Source organism: Halichoeres trimaculatus, unplaced genomic scaffold, assembly GCF_033239565.1.
Source record: "Halichoeres trimaculatus isolate MK-OKI-2021-1 unplaced genomic scaffold, fHalTri1.1 fHalTri1_scaffold_3, whole genome shotgun sequence".
Lineage (NCBI taxonomy): Eukaryota > Metazoa > Chordata > Actinopteri > Labriformes > Labridae > Halichoeres > Halichoeres trimaculatus.
Window position 1 is genome coordinate 9,413,557 of NW_027437181.1, and position 19,314 is coordinate 9,432,870.

At 41.5% G+C, this 19,314-nt stretch overlaps 1 protein-coding gene across 1 annotated transcript in view; it reads left to right on the plus strand.

Moving 5' to 3' along the window:
- The window catches only part of LOC141787521 (uncharacterized), a 35,547-nt gene extending 31,910 nt beyond the window's left edge, over positions 1-3,637 (plus strand). Inside the window, exons 27-31 of the mRNA XM_074665996.1 lie at positions 89-211; positions 456-553; positions 652-744; positions 822-936; positions 1,162-3,637. Of these exons, the coding sequence (XP_074522097.1) occupies positions 89-211; positions 456-553; positions 652-744; positions 822-936; positions 1,162-1,320 (588 nt within the window). The 3' untranslated portion in view covers positions 1,321-3,637. The remainder of the gene's footprint in view (positions 1-88; positions 212-455; positions 554-651; positions 745-821; positions 937-1,161) is intronic.
- Positions 3,638-19,314: the final 15,677 nt, after the last annotated feature.

The following is a 19,314-nucleotide window of genomic DNA, read 5'->3' on the forward strand; positions in this document are numbered from 1 at the left end:
TTATGCAACATGGTCATACTAAATTAATTACTGCCTTTTCTTTTGACAACACCTCTGAAACTAAGACTGAAAGAGTTTCTCCCTGCAGCTGCAGCAGGCCGTGGAGGAGAAAGGAACAATCGCTGCTCAGCTGAGAGCTGTTTCTCAGACTCTGAGGGACACTCAGAACCGCTGCCACTGGCTGGAGGGACAGATCCAAAACCAGGCTCAGGTAAATAACCATCAGCTTGAGCATGTTTGTGCTGCTTGTGTATGTAGAGGTCTCCTCTTCCATGACATCATCCCACTGTCCAACCAGTCAGCTGAGCTGATCCCTTGCTTTGGATAAGGCTATGACCAACTGTTGCAAACTTAGAAGAAAAGCTCTGAAGTTGCTCTTAAACCCTCTTCAGACAACCTCTGCCCTTACCTGATGAACCATATCTGTACCTGTAATGCTATACTTTTACCACCAGGGGTCAGTGTATGCTGAGGTTGCACCTGGAGCCCCTCAGGAGAGGAGCAATGACTCCATGATGGCAGAGACTGCCGAGACCCACCAGCTCAGAGAGAGGTAAGGAGACAAGCCCTGCCTTTCTTCTGTCTTTAGCTTATTTCTTATTCTGTACCTCTTTCTGTTGGTGCTCATGGTGATGTCGTTTTTGTGTCTAGGCTCCTTGAGGTGGAGCAGAGTCTTGCAGACGAGCGAGCGCGCCGAGAAACAGCTGAAGAGGCTCTGCGGCTGGCTGAGGACAGAGCAAAGAGGTGAGGTCTTGATTTAAATATTAAATTTGTTGAATTCAGCAGAGCAGGACTCTAAATGTATGTTTTTGTTTGTGCAGTGTTGGTTCCAGTTCGTCCAGAGACAGTCAGAGAGACTTCAGCATCGAGATGGAGACTGAGGAGGAGTGGGATGCTCTTACTCTTAACCCCAACCAGCCTCTAATCACACGAAAGGTACTCAGAGATCCAAGAGGGGGTTAAGTCTTGATTTAATCTTTGTGAGAAGACCCTTAAAGAGTTGTATTTGTGTTTTTTAAAGTGGGAACAAACCTTTAAAAGACAGATAAACACCCTCAAACCCTCAGACTTAAAAAAAAAAAAGTTTGAACTGGAAATCTGATGACACGCTGGATGATACCAGAGAAAGTTTCCCTGATTGTCTGCTGCTTGTATTTGTAGGTAAAAGGGGGCGTGGTCCTCTGTCGCCGCTGGCTCAGGGGGCGGAGCCTTTACTTCTCCAGGCTGCTGACGAGCCGTGCTCGTTCTCGCTATTTCTTTCTGGCCTACCTGTTCACAATCCATGTGCTCGTCTTCATGTGCCTGACTGGTGCCCTGTAACACGGGGAAACACACACTCACACACATGCACACACACCGAGGGTTCTTCTAAAGCATTTTTATTTTTATTTAAAAAAAGGTAAACAAGGTAAAACACTAAAACTGAAAATGGCATTTTGTGTGAGACACTTTGATGGATTTCTCTTTGAATCCTTCTCTACATTTATTTTGATTTTTATTTATTTTTCACGGTTCTGTCGGGTTTAACTCGTTTATTTCTGATTTTCTCTAAATGTTAAATCAAGCCTTAAAAATCATCACTTCAGTCTGTTCTCTCTGAAAAGAAGCAGCTTCTCTATCTTAATGTCAGTCTGTTGCCCTCACATCTGTGGAAACAGGAGCTCGATGTCTGTTCTCTTCATGTAAAGCCTGAGAAAGTGCTAAAAGCCATATCCATTAACACTACTGTGTGGAGCTAGTTTAGGATCTCACTGCCTTCTCATCTTGTTCCTGTTGGTCTGATTGCTAATAACCATGCAAACAGCTTGTGGATAGAAATGTTCTGATACCAGCCCCAGATGTGGAAGTGCTTCAGATTCAGTCTCACATGTTGCATCTAGAAATCACCAGTCTGTCCACAGATGCAGTGCTATTTTTGGGCACAAAATAAGACTAGTGAATTTGTTTTCCTGTAGCATCTAAAAGTTCACAAAAGCAAATTGCTGTGAGAAATCACTCTGGAGATGCCACAGATTACTATGTGATTCTTCTATCATGATATGACTACAGACAAAATATGCACTACTACTGCAGAATAAGAGTTTTGTCAGAGCTGCACACCTGTCGTGTTCAGGGGCTGCGAGCCAAGCTGCTGTTAATATTCACCCTTCTTCTTCATGGCTGTTCCAAGTGTTTTTGTGCTGTGTTTCCTCCAATGAACTTATCCAGAAAGATCTTTTAAAATTGTCTTCTTAGACTGAATATGAGCCACATGCACCTGTCAAGTCTGGAAAATGTTTTATTTCAAGACAGAAGCGATAAAATGTTTGTGAAGTTCTCATTTTGATTCTATTTTCAGAAGCTTAATGAGCACATTTTCGTCTTTTTCCTTTAATATCTTATGAGGCGATTTCCTGGACTTTTCAGGTAAGTGTGGCACATTTCAAGTCTAATAGACAGATTTCCTAAAATATAAGTCAAAAACTTGCTTGGATTCTAGTTTTTGCTGAGCAGATAAACTTTTAAAACAAACTGAGTGAAGCTGTTCTGGTTAGATGTAGTGTTTCTCTGGTGCCGTTTTGCATATGAGGAAAAATGATGTCAGAAGACTTTAAGTCTGCACATATTTGGTGTTCATTTTCTAAGTTACTAATGATTTATTCATCTGTGATGGGCAGTGAAGCTAACAAGAACACTGTCAGTCATCCTCTTCAGAGGAGCTTTAACTCATGCCAAGAAATACTGAAACTGCAGGGTCAGAGACAAAAACTTGTTCCTTCAGAGTCTGGTATCAGAACCATCAGTAACTGTTCGCTTTACTTCCAAATCCTGGATTTCTTCACCAGCTGCTTCTTCTTCTTCTCTTGCCTCTCTGGTTTTCATACTTTGCACATAATCGCGATGCTGAGTTTAAACTATGCACTGAGACTCCAAATGTGTAAATAATCATCTCATATTTAAGCTGAGAAGCACGACTGCACCTCTCCCACTCCCTCCTGTTTGTTCCCTTTAAGCCAAAGGTGTTTGTGTTCTCACCTCGGCTCTGCAAAGAAGTGTTCTCTGTTCAACACAGTGGGAGACAAAGGCTTCCAGATATCCTTAAATCTCACCGCGCTGTGGTGGTGTGCCATTGAAAAATACAGAATATATAAAGATACTGTACAGAGTGTATTCAAAGTCTCTGTATTTATTAGTGCATCTCAGAAAGTTTGCTGTAAAGTGTATCACAGACTGTATGTATGTATATATACATTTCTATCCTCTCTGCTAGATGACTGTACATTTCCTTTTGATTGTTAAGAGCTGAAAATGTGATGAGGACCTGAATTTTTACAAAAGGAGCTCCAATAAGGGGAATAAAGGCTCAGACACTCGTTGTCCGATACGCCTTTTGCAAGAATCCAGGTTCCGATGGTACGTTGTCCTGATGATCTGTACATAAAGGAGTGATTTAAGGACGTTAAAAAGAACTGAATGAGTCTATTTATGAAAACTACTGATAAATTGTTCAGATGGCATATTTTCTCTGCTGCCTCTATTTTTAAGAGCTCGTGATGCCTCTGAGGACACGAGGCTGATCTCTGTGCAATACTGTGTCAGAGGGAACATTTCAGGTTCCTCTTCACCATCTCCAGAGAGTTTAATAAAAGCTTATCAAACTTTTCCTCACTTCATCTGTTTTCATGACCAACTGAATCCTAAAAAAATTGAAGCCCTCTGGAGGCCTGTTGGGGGCGGAGCTAAGGGCAGACCTTGGTGTTTGAGGCCCACATGTTAGGAGATCCTTATTTGATCCGTTTCTGCAATTAGAACAGAGTGCTTTGAACACTTTACAGACAGATTCAGGGATTTATAAGACACTTGAATATGTATGTAATAATCAGAACACCCCTCTTTAAGTGACCTCTGCTTCAATAAAGACAACAAGCAGACCCAGACTCTAAGCACCAAGAGTGAAACACTGATACTACTACATGGTCCACATGGTTGTTAATGGTCCAGGGCAGGCAGAGCCTGAGCAAGAAGCTTGTTTGGTCCAAATTTCACCCCTGCTGGGTTTGGCTGTGCCCCCCCCCTCCTCCAATGACAGATCAGAGTAGCAGCAGGGAGGAAGGAGAAGAAACGCAAAATCTGGGTCTTTTCTCTGTGAGCACTACGAGCTGTTGATTGATCCTAAGTAGCCAATTAGTCTTTTCAAACCTTTTTCACTGACTGGTTGTTTACTGAATGTGATTTTGAACACGTCACATTTTGAGAAACATGTCAGAGTTGAGCTTAAGTAATATCCGATGGGGGGTATTGTGTTGGGCAAAATACTAAATTATTAACTGTGATAAAATCATATCTTCAATAAGTGGACCAAGAAATTCAGTTGAAACAGCAGCTAATGTCATGATGGGGTAATATGTGGAGTACCTCAGAAACTAGGTTTATTTTTGATGTCTAAACCAGTGATAAATATATATTAGATTAATACCAAGATAATTTTTCCACATCGATTACCCATCACTAACATTTGGTGGAAACTACTGGAGCTGTTATTCATGTGTCCACGTGATGTAATGAGCACATGAAGCCAATAGATGGCAGTCTGTTCATGACACACCAAGAACACAAACCTGACAGACCAAAGCCAGAGTACAGTAACCCTCTTCTGGTGTGTGTGTGTGTGTGTGTGTGTGTGTGTGTGTGTGTGTGTGTGTGTGTGTGTGTGTGTGTGTGTGTGTGTGTGTGTGTGTGTGTGTGTGTGTGTGTGTGTGTGTAGGTGTGTAGGGGGACTGGGTTTTATGGTCTTTTTAAATAACAAACAGGTTTTCTGTCCCTTTTTCATGCTGTACTTTCAAGACAGTTTGGTTCCTGTCTGTTTGCCACATTTCGTCCAAATAATCATCAATGACTATTTAAAACAAACAAACAAAAAAAACCTCTTTAATTTTATTTTTTGTAATGTCTTGTTGAAAGCAAAATTTAAAAGAAGATTAAGAAAAGTAAAAAAAACTTTCCCCACAGACCCTGTAAAGGGTTAACACCAGGAACCAGGGTCTAAATTAAGATCCTGGGTGGTTTTGCTGCGTTACATTTGTACTCGGAACTGGGAAGTCGGGAGTGAGAATGACGTCCTCTCCGAGTTCAGCATTCCAGTTGCGAAGTTGTAAAAACTTGCCGTAACAGCAGTATTTCTGTACATGAACAGTGAATAATTCTATATACGGCTGATCTTTAGAGACAAACATTGGTCAGAAATTTTAAAATAAAAAGAATATAACAGGTGCTTAATTACTGTTCACCCCTGAACTCAGAATTTCCTCCGGGGAACTTGGGAGTCGTGTGGGTGCTCTGACTTATAAGTGGGAAATTCCATCCTCTGGGGATGTTCCAGCTGGGCGTTCCCACTTGGAACTCTGAAATTCTGACTTCAGAGTACAAATGGAACGCACTATTACTCCCCCTTTTGGTCAAACAACGGCACTTTCTTACTGCCCTATACTGGTCTTGTGGTGTAGTGTAGCAGATTTTATTTTTCTTCCATACGTCACTGGACTTATTTGTGTAAACTTCCCTGGATGTCAGGCTTTGTGGGAGCACAGGCAACAGTGAGCTATGACAGGAACTATTGTAAATTGAAGAATCTCACTAAATCTCAATCTGACTAAAAGCTGTTGGTACTTTCTGTCCAAGAGCACATTTACAGGAATCGGTCTTTGAACCACAACGTGCAGCCACTACCCCTGCAGAAACAGCCAACAGCAGTCTGAGAGCCATGCTCAGGTCTCTAGTGAGAGGTTGAGGTATGAACAGTGACATCAGCCAAAGTGACCACTAGTCTTTCCAGTTGACAGAGGTCATACTCTAAAGCACATGTATCAAACTCAAAGCCCCTGGGCCGAATGTAGCCCGCCACACCATTTTATGTGGCCCACAAGACTATAAAAGGTCTGATTGTCTTGTAGATAAGCCAAAAAGAGGCTTTGACCATAAGTTATGTTTCCCATAACACTTACCGATTGTTACCTGCAAAGTGACAGCATCCCGCCACTAGATTGCAGTGTTTTCACATCAGTGCTGTTTTCCGAACTGGTAGAATCGAGAAATACAACAATGATCTCAAAATGTCCAGGAAGAGAAAAGTTGATACAGATAGAAGGCTGTTTTATAAAAAAAAAAGGTGGGAAGGTGAATATTTGTTTATGCTTCAAGGGAAAAAAAAAGGTGTATCTTTTGTGTTTTGAGGCCGTGGCAGTTGTCCAAGAGTACAATCCATGTCACCATTTTGACACCAAACACGGAGCTAAGTACGCCAGAGGGAGCCTTCAAGAAAAACAAGAAATAGTCCAAGATTTAAAATGCAAACTGCACTTGCAGCAGGATGTGTTCAAGTAAGGCACAACCAAAAACAACAGGGCAGAGAAAGTTAGCTTCATTGTAGCTGGAAAAAATTGCAAAGTCTTTTTCAGATGGTGTATTTTTGAAGAAGTTGTTGCATTTATTTTGCACTACATTTTGTTACATTTTGTTACATTTTATACTGTCTTTTACATCTGGATTCTGGCCCTTTGAGAACAACCGTTATGCTGATGTGGCCTTCATTGAAAATGAGTTTGACACCCTTCTCTAAAGATTAGCATAATTTTACTTCTAATGTAGCTGCATTCTATCCTGTCCTGATGTCATGTATGGAAAATGAGCTGGAGCAACTTTTATGTATTTTAAAGGCATTTGGACATTTTAACAAGACTACATGAGGATTGTCTTATTTTTGGAGCCAGCCTCTTGTGGACACATGAGGGACTGCAGTTTTTGGTTTCACATTTGTCCTGGAGGTTTCCTCTCAGGTGAATTCACCTCTGCTCTCATGGTTCCTGGATGAAATCTCTGACTCAGAGGAAGTGGTCTTTGAAACCAGTCTCGTTTCGCTCCTGCAGCTCTTTTCCTCGCCCTCTCCTTCTCTTCCTCTCTTTCTGTTTTTCTCTCTCTGTACAGCAGAGTGAAATCAGTCCTCATGTTGCTGCTGACCCACTTGCCTCATGCAGCAGAGGAAGAGAACCGGAGGAGTAGGAGAAAAAGGGCGGTGAGGTAGGTAGAGGTGAAAACATGTGGGAGTCTGCAATGATTAATGTGCTTTCAGAGATAGAGTGAGAGAAGGAGAGAAAGCCGTGAAAGAGGGCAGCTGTGATGTGTGGTGGCGGAGTGAGTACAAGTAGGCTCCGCTAAAGGTGTACTCAACAAATCAATGACCCCGTCTTCATCTTAATGCAGCACGCTGAAACACTGGAGCATGTAGGCACATCAGAAGAAACACTTCACTCATTACATCTGCAGCAAACTGAACCAGAGCTGAGCACTCAAGAACCCCCTGACACACAGCTGGAGTCAGGGATCTATCTGTGGAGAGGCAGGGAGGACTCTCAGATCAATCAGCAGAGAGATGATCAGCGGGGAGACGATCAGCGGACACCCTGATCTGGTCCTCCTGGAGCTCACAGGGATAATCATGTGACTGAAAACACAGGAAACTTCTCACTCTGCTTTTATTTTGTAAGATGCAGTTATGGATGGAGTAAAACTGCCTTTTGGAAACCACTTTGCTACGACCCACACCAGCACAGACTAAAAGCTGTGTTATGCTTTCCACGCAAACGTGCACAGAAATGGGACTGGGACACATAAGATCCACGCGAGAGAACGCATTAGGCTTTTATGTTTTTATGCTTTTACACCCTGTCTGTAGGTGTCCATTCCCAAACTGCAGGGGGCGGTGTATCACAAATGTACGTCTACCAGAGTACTAAACGAGAGTCGAAGAAGTTTGCCTTTGTTTACAACATGACAAACCTTCTCTTCTCTGCCAAGAGTGGATGCAATTTCACGCCATGAATTATTTACCACTTGTTTATCACAGTGATATCTGTGTGAAGAGTTACACAGATGCCTGTATTTCTGCACTCTGACCACTAGGAGATCCCTTTCTTCCACCATCGTGGCAGGTTAGAAAATTTCGAGTGTGCACGGTGCGGAAATTTTACTAGTGAAAGCTCTTCCATGCTAACAGGGTAACTGCAGTGTCACTGTAAAGTCACGAAATCAAGTCTTTATCTAATTTGCATTATTGCCTAGGTGAATGTACTTGTGATGGTTGCTGTAGGACAGACAGAAAAAGGGAGTAAAAAACTACAGGGGGTGCCAAAATCGACACAAATTGAAAACTGTCTACAGGAGCTTAAAGAATTACTTTCTGATCCTGTTACAAGGTGAAGAACATTTCAAATGTGTGAAGTGTCCTGTATGAGAGCTTGAGTGGCAGACATGTTTCTACTCTATTCTATTTAACTGATCTTAAACTGATGACCCTCAAGGGTTAGGGTTAGGGTTAAGTCTCCAAAAATGTTTAACAACAACAGAAAAAGTGGATTTTCTGAAAAAAGAAAAAAAAAAATCCTTGCTTGGCTCAGAATACTTAATGGCAAAGTCACTCAGCTTACCCATCTTCACCCTCTGTGGTGTCATCTATGCTGAACGGCCTTCATCGACATACTACTGCCCTCTGGTGGTTAAGAGGTGTGTTGCAGATACTTTTTTTCTTTCTCCATACATCACTGGCCTGGTTTCATGAACTTTACAGGACTTTAAGACACGCAGGCAACAACGGGCCACAGCAATAATCACTTCCTGGAGGAGAAGGCCCGAATCTTAAACAATGGACGATGTTCCTTGGACGAGTGTGTTTGTGTAAGTGTTTGTCTAAATGTGTGTTTGTGTAAATGTGCGTGTTTGTGTTGTGTTCACTGCATCTCTGCTCTATACTCTCTTTTTAGCCCTTCACGTTTTTTCCCTGTCCTATATAATGTCCCACTTTACAATTAGGTCTGCTACTGGTGTGTACGGAGAGCAGCAGCAGAGCTGTGGATGCTCAGTGTGTGTGTGTGTGTGTGTGTGTGTGTGTGTGTGTGTGTGTGTGTGTGTGTGTGTGTGTGTGTGTGTGTGTGTGTGTGTGCATGCATGCATGTGTGTGTGTGTGTGTGTGTGTGTGTGTGTGTGTGTGTGTGTGTGTGTGCATGCATGTGTGTGAGAGATAGAAACTCTCTGACTGCATTTTGTTGCCTCTGGAATTGGGTTTTCTGTTCCAAACGTGCCTGAACCCAAACCTCACCTTCACTCTCCCTTGTTCAGCTTTCTTCTTCATCCTCACAGACTTGTTTCTTCTTCTTCTTCTTCTTCTTCTTCTTCTTCTTCTTCTTCTTCTTCTTCTTCTTCTTCTTGTCATTTTCCTGTCACTGATCCTGTGATGTGCACACACAGAAACACACCACCCAGCCGTGTAAACATCCTTCATTCATTTTTCATTTCCTTCTCCCTCTCTGCTCCTGTCCGGACGTGCTGCGTTTATTCTTGCCCTGCAACAAACACTTAGAGAAATGACCCACATCAGCATCTTTTCCTGGATCTCCAGCATGCACATCCCTCCCCCCAGCATGGTTCATTAGTTGCCTTGGAAACAAGGTCTTCCCTGGCGACCAAGGCAGGACCCCTGACTCTTTCATCCGTACAAATCAGTGAGGTAACGTCCAGATGACTTCCTCTCCTTCCTGGGCTCCCTCAGCTCTGAGGTCTTCATCCACTGAGGGATCCAGATCTGAAAATGTGCTGACAGCAGTGAGAAGTGGTTTCTGGAAACAAAGGGACATTGGAGGCACAAGAATGAGAGGAGGAGATTTTTTTTTGTGGATGCTCACTTTTTTTGCCACTGAAAGGCTAATAAAGAGTAAAAGAATCGGCCAATGGGGTCAAAAAAATGAACTTGTGAAGTGACTTGAAATAAAAATAATGTTTTACATTCATTCTTCTTACCTCACAAATACGACATAAACACTTTCATAGGTTTCAGTTTTTGCAGTGTAGTTAGAACTGATCGTGTCTTTGTGAAGCAGCCTCTGCTATCAGTGTACGAACGTGTTGTGAAGGGGTGAATGTGTCATCATGTGAACATGGTTACAAAGGTCAGGCGATGAGAGGAAGTATTTTATGAACACAGCCCATTTATGGCTCTGTGATCACCATAGTAACCATAGTAACAGTCTGAACAATCGTGATCCCTGACCTTGACATTTAAGGCGTCATTGCTCTCTCAGGTGGTCCGGTCCAGAACAGAGTCTTGTGTGGGTCTGGAGCAGACTCTTATGTTTGTAACATTTCCTCTCACCATTCCTCCATAATCTGCTGCTCACATTGGTTCTAAAAGCCACATTACAAATGCCAGGGCAAAAACAAGAATGCAAAGGGTAAAACCCGAATGCAAGAGCAGAAAACATCAATGCAAAAGCCACAACACGAATGCAAAGTCACAACAGTAATGCAACAGATACAACCCAAAGTCAAGAGCAAAATCCACAAATGCAGGAGCCACAACATGAATGCAAACGCTACAACACAAATACAAGAGCAAAAAACATAAATGCAAAATATACAACCCAAAAGCAACAGTAAAAACCACAAATGCAAAATCCACAACACCAATACAAAAGCTACGACACAAATGCAAAGACTACAACACAAATGCAAAAGCTACAACACAAATGCAAGAGCAAAATCCACAAATGCAGGAGCTACAACATAAATGCAAAAGCTACAACGCAATGCAAAAGCTACAACAGGAATGCAAAATGTACAACATGAATGCAAGAGCAAATACCATGAATGCAAAAGCCACAACACAAATGCAAAAGATACAACCCAAAGGCAAGAGCTACAACGCGAATGCATGAGCAAAACCCACAAATGCAGAAGTCACAAAATGAATGCAAAAGCTACAACACAAATGCTAAGGCTGCAACGCAAATGCGAGAGCAGAATACACAAATACAAAAGATACAACATGGATACAAAAACCACAACACAAATACAAAGGCTACAACACAAATAAAAAAGCTACAATGCGAATCCAAAAAAATTAATTAATTAATTAATGCAGAAGTCACAAAATGAATGCAAAAGCTACAACGCAAATGCAACACGAATGCAAAAGCTACAACAGGGATGCAAAGGCCATAACACAAATGCAAGGGCAAAAACACAAATGCAAAAAGCTACAACACAACGGAAGTGCAGCTACAATGTAGTTTGAAAAGGTTAGTTTTCCCAACGGACAAAGAAAAGTTTTGAAAGTAAGTAAATGATTGTCTTTTTTAACTTCATCTATGATAAATAAAGCTTTGTGGGTGTCTCACCTTGTAAGATCTTTCATGGTGCTTATATATTCTTTATCTAATGGAAAAATGTGTCATCTTAAATTTAGCTTTGTAAATTGATAACTTTAGCATTAGAGCTATAAAAAAGCCTTAAAAAAAAGTCAGTTTGAGAGGTTCAGAGGCAAAGATTTACTCATTTTCAACTGAGAAAGCACAATACTGCATGGAAAAAAGGACTCTGGTCAAACTAAAGTCCTCAGGTGCCTCGTTCCTGCAGGCCAAGTGCGTAAAGCTCTGAATCCCCCCTCTGCAGGACTCTACACTGCATGGCAGCTATGCTCTGTTTTTTTTAAGGCCTCTTTTATACACTGATCCCAATCTGTAAATCCTGTGTAAAAATATTGAACATACAAATAAGAAACGTCAAAAAAGAAGTACTTAAGTGATGAATGGATGTGTGGAAACTCCACGCCCGACTCAGACTGTGATTCTGGTTAATGAAGTCATGTAAATGTAAATATAAGGAACGGCCATTTTCTGCAGCGTTGGATCATTACTGACACATCTGCAGATGTCTCCTGACAAATCCCTGCAGATATATGACCTCGTCTCTGCTCAGCGTCTGAGGGAACATGAAGACAGACAATGATATATGAGCAGCTTTGTTCCCACATTATCCCCAGACGTTCTCATTCTCATTTAAATCCACACTCAGCGGACCTCCAAGACCAGGTTTACACACTACCTGCTCTGACACGCAGCTGCACAGCTTAAAGACTGGAGTCGGTTTAATCTTCGAGGTGTTAACAGACTCACTTTTTATTACAGTTCTTATAATAATTGATTATAATCAGTGGATGTATTGTCAGTCAAATCTTCCCTGTGTTTAAGCTCCAGACTGCAGAGCAGGAAGTCTCTGGTTTAGATGACGTCCTGAAGTTTTGATTTCAGATTCAGTTTTTGATTATTTTCACAAAGTCTTACATGTTTCCGTCAGCTTTGCTTCAAATTTTTTCTGTGTTTGCTGAATTATTTAGCTTACAAATTACTGCTTTAAATGCCACAACATAACAACACGGTGGAGTAAACGCAGTTAAGAAACGAGTATGGCCTCAATTAACCCTGGGTTGTCTCATCCTGACTGTTAATAATGAAGCTCTGTCAGTGGAAGAGCTTCCTCTAAGACTTTCCCTCAGGAGATAAGATGATATATGTTTAATATGCATGAGCAAACACAACAGCTAAAGTGGTTTGTTAAGAAACAATGGTGGTTTCAAACATCCTATTCGCTCAGTGGAGCCATCTTTGAGCATCTACACGACAAAAACTCCAGTTTCATCATCCCCAGTATCTCATTTTAAGGCAAAATATCTCATTTCACTTTACATTTAACAAGCTGATAATTTAGATACAGAACTCCTTTTTGGTCATGCAATTCAAGAACAGGACTCAACACTAGGGGTGCATATCAAAGTGATAAACTGCAGTCTCCTCTCTCCTCTCTCCTCCATCAAAGTGATAAACTGCAGTCTCCTCTCTCCTCTCTCCTCTCTCCTCTCTCCTCCGCGGCACTGGAAGCATTTTCTAAGTCCCCATGTTGAAAGATGTCTCAAAGCGATACTTAATGCCTCAAACCTTGGTCAGGGTGACAAGACATATAAAGTGCTCTCTGTTTCACCATATATATGTATAAATGTATATATATATGTAACTTTGGAGCTTTGAGATGCAACCCAGATGATCAGCCCACCTCCACTTCAGCATAGGGCTACTAAAAGATTCTTCAGTTATATCGCCAACTACAGGTACCGCATGCACACTTAAGCGTTTCAGTCCCTCAGCGTTTCTGCGTTCACACTTTTTTTCCCCACTGTGTTTTTTGTGTTTTCAGTTGAAATATTGTTGTGTAAATAGGGCCACACTCTTTGGTGTCTCTTCAGCCTTTAAATCAGCTTTAAATCTTTTTGATTTGATCTGCTTTTCTGTGCAGCTGCAAGCGTCAACGTCTATGACTGATGTGTTTTTTGCTTTCATGATCTGTTCTTCCACCTCTCATTTCTCCTGCATTATTTCATGAAGAACATGTGATCCTCCTCAGCAGATAGTGCTCTGTACTCTCTGACTTGTGCAGTTGCTGGCACCAGTTTTAGACCTCAGTGATCCTCTTTTGGCTGAAACATCTAAGTTAAAGCTTGAAACCAGCAGAGTGGAGGCTGCTCCACCTGCTCACATGTCCACACACTTTTGGCCAAATAACAAAATAATGAAGCAGTATTTTTCAGTCATCTCTCCCTGAGAAACACGGTGCAAACCAGATGCTTCCAGCTGAAAACTGCATTAGAAAACTAAATGAGCACACTTTCTGCTCTCTGCTGCAAATGCATGAAAAAGCGCTCAAAAAACTGCAGGCAACATAAATCTGTTGTTTGGTTTCATAAACACGGGACTATAGTGTACATGGCTCTTCTCACTGTTAATGCAGACAGACAGCAGTGCTCTCACAAAAAGGTCATGACCTTTGAAAAGCAACAGAAGACATAAAGTACACCTGTGCGTAAAGGAAAGATTCATTTATATCAGAGTAACCTTTGGAAACAGAAACTTGTTCTGCACAGCACAGTCAGAGGCAGCAGAGAAAAGAAGACAGATCTGAGAGAAATGAAGCAGCTTCCTCCGTCTGCACACTCCATCATGAACAAATAACATCCCCTGTTTCTGGGATGACACCAAAACAACCAGCAGAACAAAAACTGTAACCGCAGCATGCAGGGGAATGAAATCTACATAAAAGCCTGCTCTCAGCCTTCACATGTTTGAATCAGCGCTCATTATTTTCAAAGCTTATAAAGGAAATATCTTTTTGTTTTGGACCCTGCTCATTTCATCCTTTTATTTCCCCGCGTTTCCTGCGGGGCCGTGAATAACCCAGACCGAGCTGACTTCATCTGTAGGAGAAATACGGCAATTAAGAGAAAGCCCTCCACCCAGCCAGAGAGCCAGGCTCTGCCCTGCTTTTCTCTTTGAACGAGCTGATAAACAGAGTTTTTCATCAGTGAGTAAATAAACAATTAAGATCTGGAATGTAAGATGAGGGAGACGTGAGGGTGCTGTTGTGTTATTCATGCTGTCACACACATACACCCTGCCCTCTTCCCGCTCTTATCGCTCTAAATAACTTTCCTCTTTTGTCAGCATGTCTTTGTTCTCTCTCACACACACACACACACACACACACACACACACACACACACACACACACACATACAAACATACTGTATACACACTCTCTCTATCTCTCTTGTGTGTTTTGGACTTGTTTTGGATTTCAGTGACTGATGACTTGATAAAGTTCAAAAGAGATTTGACCCGGTCAGGACAGTAAGATCTCTGTGTTTGTTGTTTCTTGGACAGTCTGGACAGTGTTGCCACAGTTACTTTGAAAAAGTAATCCGATTACTGATTACTGATTACTGATTACTCCTTTAAAAAGTTAGTGATTTGTGAAGAAAAAAAACTCAGTTACTTTACTGACTACTTGGTTTTGAAAGTAACTAAGTTGGATTACAAAGTACTTTATTTGTTACTTTCAGCAGCTGCTGACACCTGCAGCAGAAATTAAAATGAATAATAATATGAGTCTACATGTTTTATTTTAAAGTCACATGCAGACATCGGTAGTTGTAAGAAGTGTACTTTGCAATTAAAAACAAAAATATTCATTTAATACATTTTGAATTTCAAAATACAACTAAAGAAAGCTTTCACAGTTCTACTTTTGGTACACTACAGCACTGTTCTGTGAAATTTCCGATTAGGGGGACAAACTCAGCAAACACTCCACCACGGCACACCGCATCACAAGTAACGTGACCGCCAAGCCATGAAAAGCGAAAGTTAAGCAAACATTACAGTATTCAGAAGCTATATTAAGTAGCTTCTGAATATAGTACGTTCACCTTTCAAAGCTTATGTTGCTGATGCAGTTCCTGAATGCATCTTATCTGTCTAATCACTCATGAAACGCAGCCCACTGCAGTAAAGTCTGTCCGCTGCGAACCCGTCACCCCAGTTGGAAATCTGTTTCAAGTGAGGTCTTGGTTTGTCTTTGATTCAAGGGCTGTGTAGCCCTTCCCCTTGATCTTACCTAGAATTGGGACACCACTCCACTACACGTGCAAAACCAAGGGCTAAGGAGTGAGACAAGGTCTAAGGAGTAGAATTGGGATGGGCCCTAACTCTAACACCAACCAACTCTAAAAGCTAACCCTAATCCCTAATCTTCCCTAACAGCCAAAAACTAACCCTGACCCTAAATCTAACCTTAACTAACAAGCATCTAACTTGATCTTCTTCTAGTCTATGAAACGAACGGTGCCACCTAGTGTTACAGGGCTTTATCACCATCCACTGTTCAGGAGTGGGAATATACCGCAGTCCGTTAAAGACCTGTGACCCACTGAAAACAGGTCCCTGACCCAGCAGTTGAGAAGCTGGCATAAAGCATGTCTCCAGCTGAGTGAAGTGGTCTTATTTGTCTCTACTTGTGTTTTATTTTACTGACTCACTCATGTCTTTTGTGTCATGTGACTTGACTTCCTGTATCTGTGTTTTGTTAACCTTTTGTCACACCTTCTTACCTTCTTACCTTCTTGGTCTAACTACCTATATCCACTTTGGATTTGGACTTAACAGACTAAGAGTAGATAACTCTTCCTGAGTCATTGCATTTGGGTCTTATCTTTGGTTTAGTGTCACATATATCAGCACATATACCAGCCCTAAATGTTGAAGCTGATATAGAGTAAATATAAGGACTATACCTATGCTTGCTTGTGATTTCATAGCTTTTTTTTCAATCATGTAAAAGATGACATAGTTTGAATATGTTAACATGCTTTGATTGTCTTTCAGTGTTACTGAGCGCTCTTTGTAGGGGATGTTTTCTCTCAAAGTTGTGATGTTAAAGTTAAAGAGCATGAAAAGTGATAAAACTCTGCTCATATGAAAAGACTCTTCCTGTGATTGTTGCTGGCTTAAACTTCAGAAACCTTTAGCACTATGAGGCAAATATACACACAGAATAAAATAATGATGAAACAGATGCTTGAAACAGTTTCTTTGGACTCTTTCTCTTCTTTTATCGTTGAACGCTGTTTCTTTGCTTTTGTGAAGACCTTCCAGTCATTATTTATTCATCTGAGTTTTTATCTAAATTAACAATCATAGACTACTCTTACAAAGCTTAGGAAATAAAGCTTATGGGTTAATAAGAGGAGAAATATCTCCATGTGAAGCTTGGTGCTTAATCCACTTTAATTACAATGCCACCCCACCACACACACACACACACACACACACACACACACACACACACACACACACACACACACACACACACACACACACACACACACACACACATACACACAAAAAGGACCAATCATCAAAGGCTATGGGGCCTAACTTTCTTAATGAGTGTATGGTCTCTCAGTCTTAAGGTTTCTGTTCTTCTCTTTTTGGTGCGGCATGATGTTCATTTGTCTGTGACTCAGATGTAGAAACTGTGTTTTCTTAAGGCTGGCACACATTAAAATAAAAAAAATGGGACAAGTCGTCTCGGTTGGGATCTGTCTCAGGATAAGTCAGTGGAAACACCACAAAAAGTGCGTCATACCGAGACGAACTGGACTACTTGGTGGAAACCAACCAGCAACCTCCAGTCTAAGAATATGAGACAATGCGGAAGTGCTAAAATCTGCTGTTTCTCGAGTGTCTGTTCGAGGCTGGCTCCAGAAGGACGGGAAGTCACATACACACCAAGCCAAAAAACGTCTCCTGTCTGAGTTGCTAATTTTACTAACGGCACACACTGTACGGGGGTGAATTTTTTTCAAACTCGGCCGTTCAGAGGATATTAAGATCCCAAACTTGCCCAATCAGAGGCACAGCTCAGGATCGGGTGACGGACAGGCGCTCTATAGCTGTAGGCGAAGCCCCTGCCACTACCAATATGGCTGCTATAGCCGATGTGCTTCATTTTCTGTTTCAGAAACAGACAGGTGACGTCGGGGAGACTACGTCCATGTTTTACACAGTCTATGGTGGAAACGCAGTTTTAGAGACCGCACACTTGATGATAACAAAAAATAGATCACACAAGACCGCTCTCTTCTGATCTCATAGTGTGTGGTCTGCACTCTGGTGGACATTACACACTAACTGATTCTTCAGCAGAGTATCAGCCTTTTCACGCTCAGTATTCCAAATCTGGGGTAGTAAAACGTGACTCCGGTGTAAACAAACATGAGAAATGATTGGCTAAAAGCAATGACGGTTGTTTTCAGCCTCTAAAATTTGAAACAAAAAATCACTCAAAAAAGAAAGAGATTATGAAAAAAGTTGTGGAGACAGCGGGGATATGGGCTGTATGAATAACAAAGCAAGTTTAAGTTGCACAGTCGTCACAAGTATTATAGATTTCTTACTTTCTCTTCGGTCAGTCAGCTGAGTCAGCTCATGTCTTGATTGGCTTTGCTCTGGTACACATAACATTACACACTGTATCTGCTCGGCTCCTCTCAGAGCGACCCGCACACTACAGGATTTTAGGTTGCAACTATTAAACGTTCATTATCTACGAAATCACTCTTAACACACCCCACATCACAGGAAAATCACACATGATGTCATTTGCAAACATCAGACAATCTGGCCTTTGCTTGCGTTGATCGTAAGGAGGAGATCAGGTCAAAAATCAGCCAGATTGTAGTATGTACCCACCTTTAAGATAAGATAAGATAAGATAAGATATACTTTATTGATCCCTGAAGGGAAATTCATGTTGTTTGGGCTCTCTTCCAAGCAAAGAATTGTACACTCTGATGGCTGCAGGGAGGAACGATCTTCGGTACCTCTCGGTCCTGCAGCGCACAGAGGTAAGACGTCCCCTGCTGCTTTTCCTCTGGACTATGATGGTGTGAAGTGGGTGATCAGAATGACGGATGATGGCCTCCACTTTCTTCTGTGTATACCTTTCCACCACCTGTGTATACCTTTAGCCCCCAGCTCGTCCAATACAGACACTCCAAAAAAACCAAGATGGCAGTGACAAAAATGTGAAGCTCAAAGCATCAAAATGTGATCCAAAAATGTGAACAATGTCAGAATCTCACAGTCTTTGTGCAAACAGAGGATCACACTCAGTGCTAACAGAGAGCAGAGTTAAATAAGTTTGATAAAAACACCAAAGCCTGTGTCTCTATCAGGACAGAGCTCATCATAGAACCAGCCTTGGGAGCAGTTTGTGTTTTTCTTTGGATTGCAACAGAGGATAATGAATTATTAAACATGTACTGTTACACTATGATCCTCCTAAATATCCCTTTTTCTAATTTAGCTGCCCTGTTTGGATTTCAGCCGCCGATCATCTGCACAGCAAAAGCATGAAAGTGCTGCAGAAGGATGTCGCTCAGAGGCATCTTACATCAGCTGTTTCCTTCACCAATCAGTGTAGACCTCTGTTTCTTCACTTCCACAGCCAGCAGACAGTTAATGAATTATAAAAGTATAGAAGTGGAGATGCTTAAAGACGTTTGAAGAGAGAGAAACCAAACCCCAGATGAGTGGTTCATTACACGGGTGGCCTAAAAAATGTTGAGCAGTGTCCGTCTGGCAGCTGTCAGAAGCTGAGCCACAGAGAGCTGACAGCACGGTTTCTCTGGCCCTGCTCCATCAGCGTGAGCTGCAGGGACAGAAACACGCTCTGATGGAGGAGAGGCAGCAGGTGCCATCAGGGTTCTGTGTTTAAGATGTGCTGCAGGAGGATTTATTACACATCCAAACTCATGCTTAAATATATAAACCTAAATGTGTGCAGATCATTTTTAAAGAGTTACAAAACCTTTCTTATAAATTATACTCCATTTTTTATTTTTTAAAAGTGAATTTATCCCTTTGTATCTGCATCTTCATTTCTCAGTAATGTGCCATAAAAGGGAGAAACAAGATTAACACTAAGGGTCATTAAACAAAATTAAATGTGGTTAAATCTAAATAACAGAAAAAAAAAGTCCAGAAGAAAAATTTGAAAAAAGAAAAAAAAAAGAAAGAAACTTTATATAATTCTGTTTATCATTGTTTCAGATTACTGCAC